General features: G+C 69.2%; 1 protein-coding gene across 1 annotated transcript in view; it reads right to left on the bottom strand.

Annotated features, from left to right (window-relative positions):
- LOC127749065 (zinc finger protein 227-like) overlaps positions 1-939 on the bottom strand; it is a 2,750-nt gene that overhangs the window by 629 nt on the left and 1,182 nt on the right. Inside the window, exon 2 of the mRNA XM_052265645.1 lies at positions 234-916. Within this exon, the coding sequence (XP_052121605.1) occupies positions 234-916 (683 nt within the window). The remainder of the gene's footprint in view (positions 1-233; positions 917-939) is intronic.

Below are 939 nucleotides of genomic sequence, written 5' to 3'. Positions count from 1 at the left end.
CTGGATGCTGCTTCTTTGGTCTTCCCCGGGCCGGCTTACAGGAGGCTGCTGAGGCGGCGGCGCCGTGCTCGTGGGGCTCGTGCCTACGGCGCTCGTGCCGCCGCAGACCAGATGAGGTGGGGAAGGCGCGCTCGCAGTGCTCGCAGTGGTGCGGGCGGTGGAGTCCGTGCACGGCGCGCTCGTGCGCGTACAGGTCCTGCGCGAGCGCGAAGCGGATGCCGCAGGGAACGCACCTGCTGATGCGCTGCTTGCGTCCGGCGCTCTGCTCTGGATGCTGCTTCTTTGGTCGTCCCCGGCTCGGCTTGCAGGCTTCTTCTGAAGCAGCCCCAGATGCACTCTCTGGGCGCTGCTTCCTTGGTCTCCCCGGCCGCCGCTTCCCGTTTTCCTTGGACGCACTCGTAGAAGAGTTCACCGTCTGATTATTCTGCAATGAAACTTCACCAAGTGTCTCCTTGGCCCCTGGCGGCGGTCCGAGCGCGGGGGCGGTTGCCGGCAGTGGGGGCGGTGAGGGCGGCGGGGTGGGCGGCCCCGCAGGCGACGGCATTGGCTCCGAAGTTGCGGGCGGTGGGCACAGGTCGCACTTGGGTCCGTTAGTGTCACCCAGATGTCGGCCGGCCTGATGCTGCTCTCCATGACAGTTGTTGTTGCCCAGGCCGAACTGCTGCTCGTAGAGGCTCCTGAGCGCCTCCGACGAGAGCCCGTCCAGGTAGCGGCCGTACGCCGAGCGGGCCGATGGCTGCGGCCGTCTGCCCACGTTCTCGGTGTCCTCAGCGGCCTCGGCATCCTCGGGGCTCTGCGCGTGGGCCCGGCGGACGTGCCGGACCAGCAGCGGCCGCAGGGTGAAGGCGCGCTCGCAGAGCTCGCAGTGGTGCGTGCGGTGGCGGCCGTGCACAGTGCGCTCGTGCGCGTACAGGTCCTGCACGAGCGGGAAGCGGGTGC

Source organism: Frankliniella occidentalis, unplaced genomic scaffold, assembly GCF_000697945.3.
Source record: "Frankliniella occidentalis isolate FOCC.00 unplaced genomic scaffold, Focc_3.1 Scaffold28, whole genome shotgun sequence".
Lineage (NCBI taxonomy): Eukaryota > Metazoa > Arthropoda > Insecta > Thysanoptera > Thripidae > Frankliniella > Frankliniella occidentalis.
This window is presented reverse-complemented; position numbering and strand designations above follow the sequence as displayed.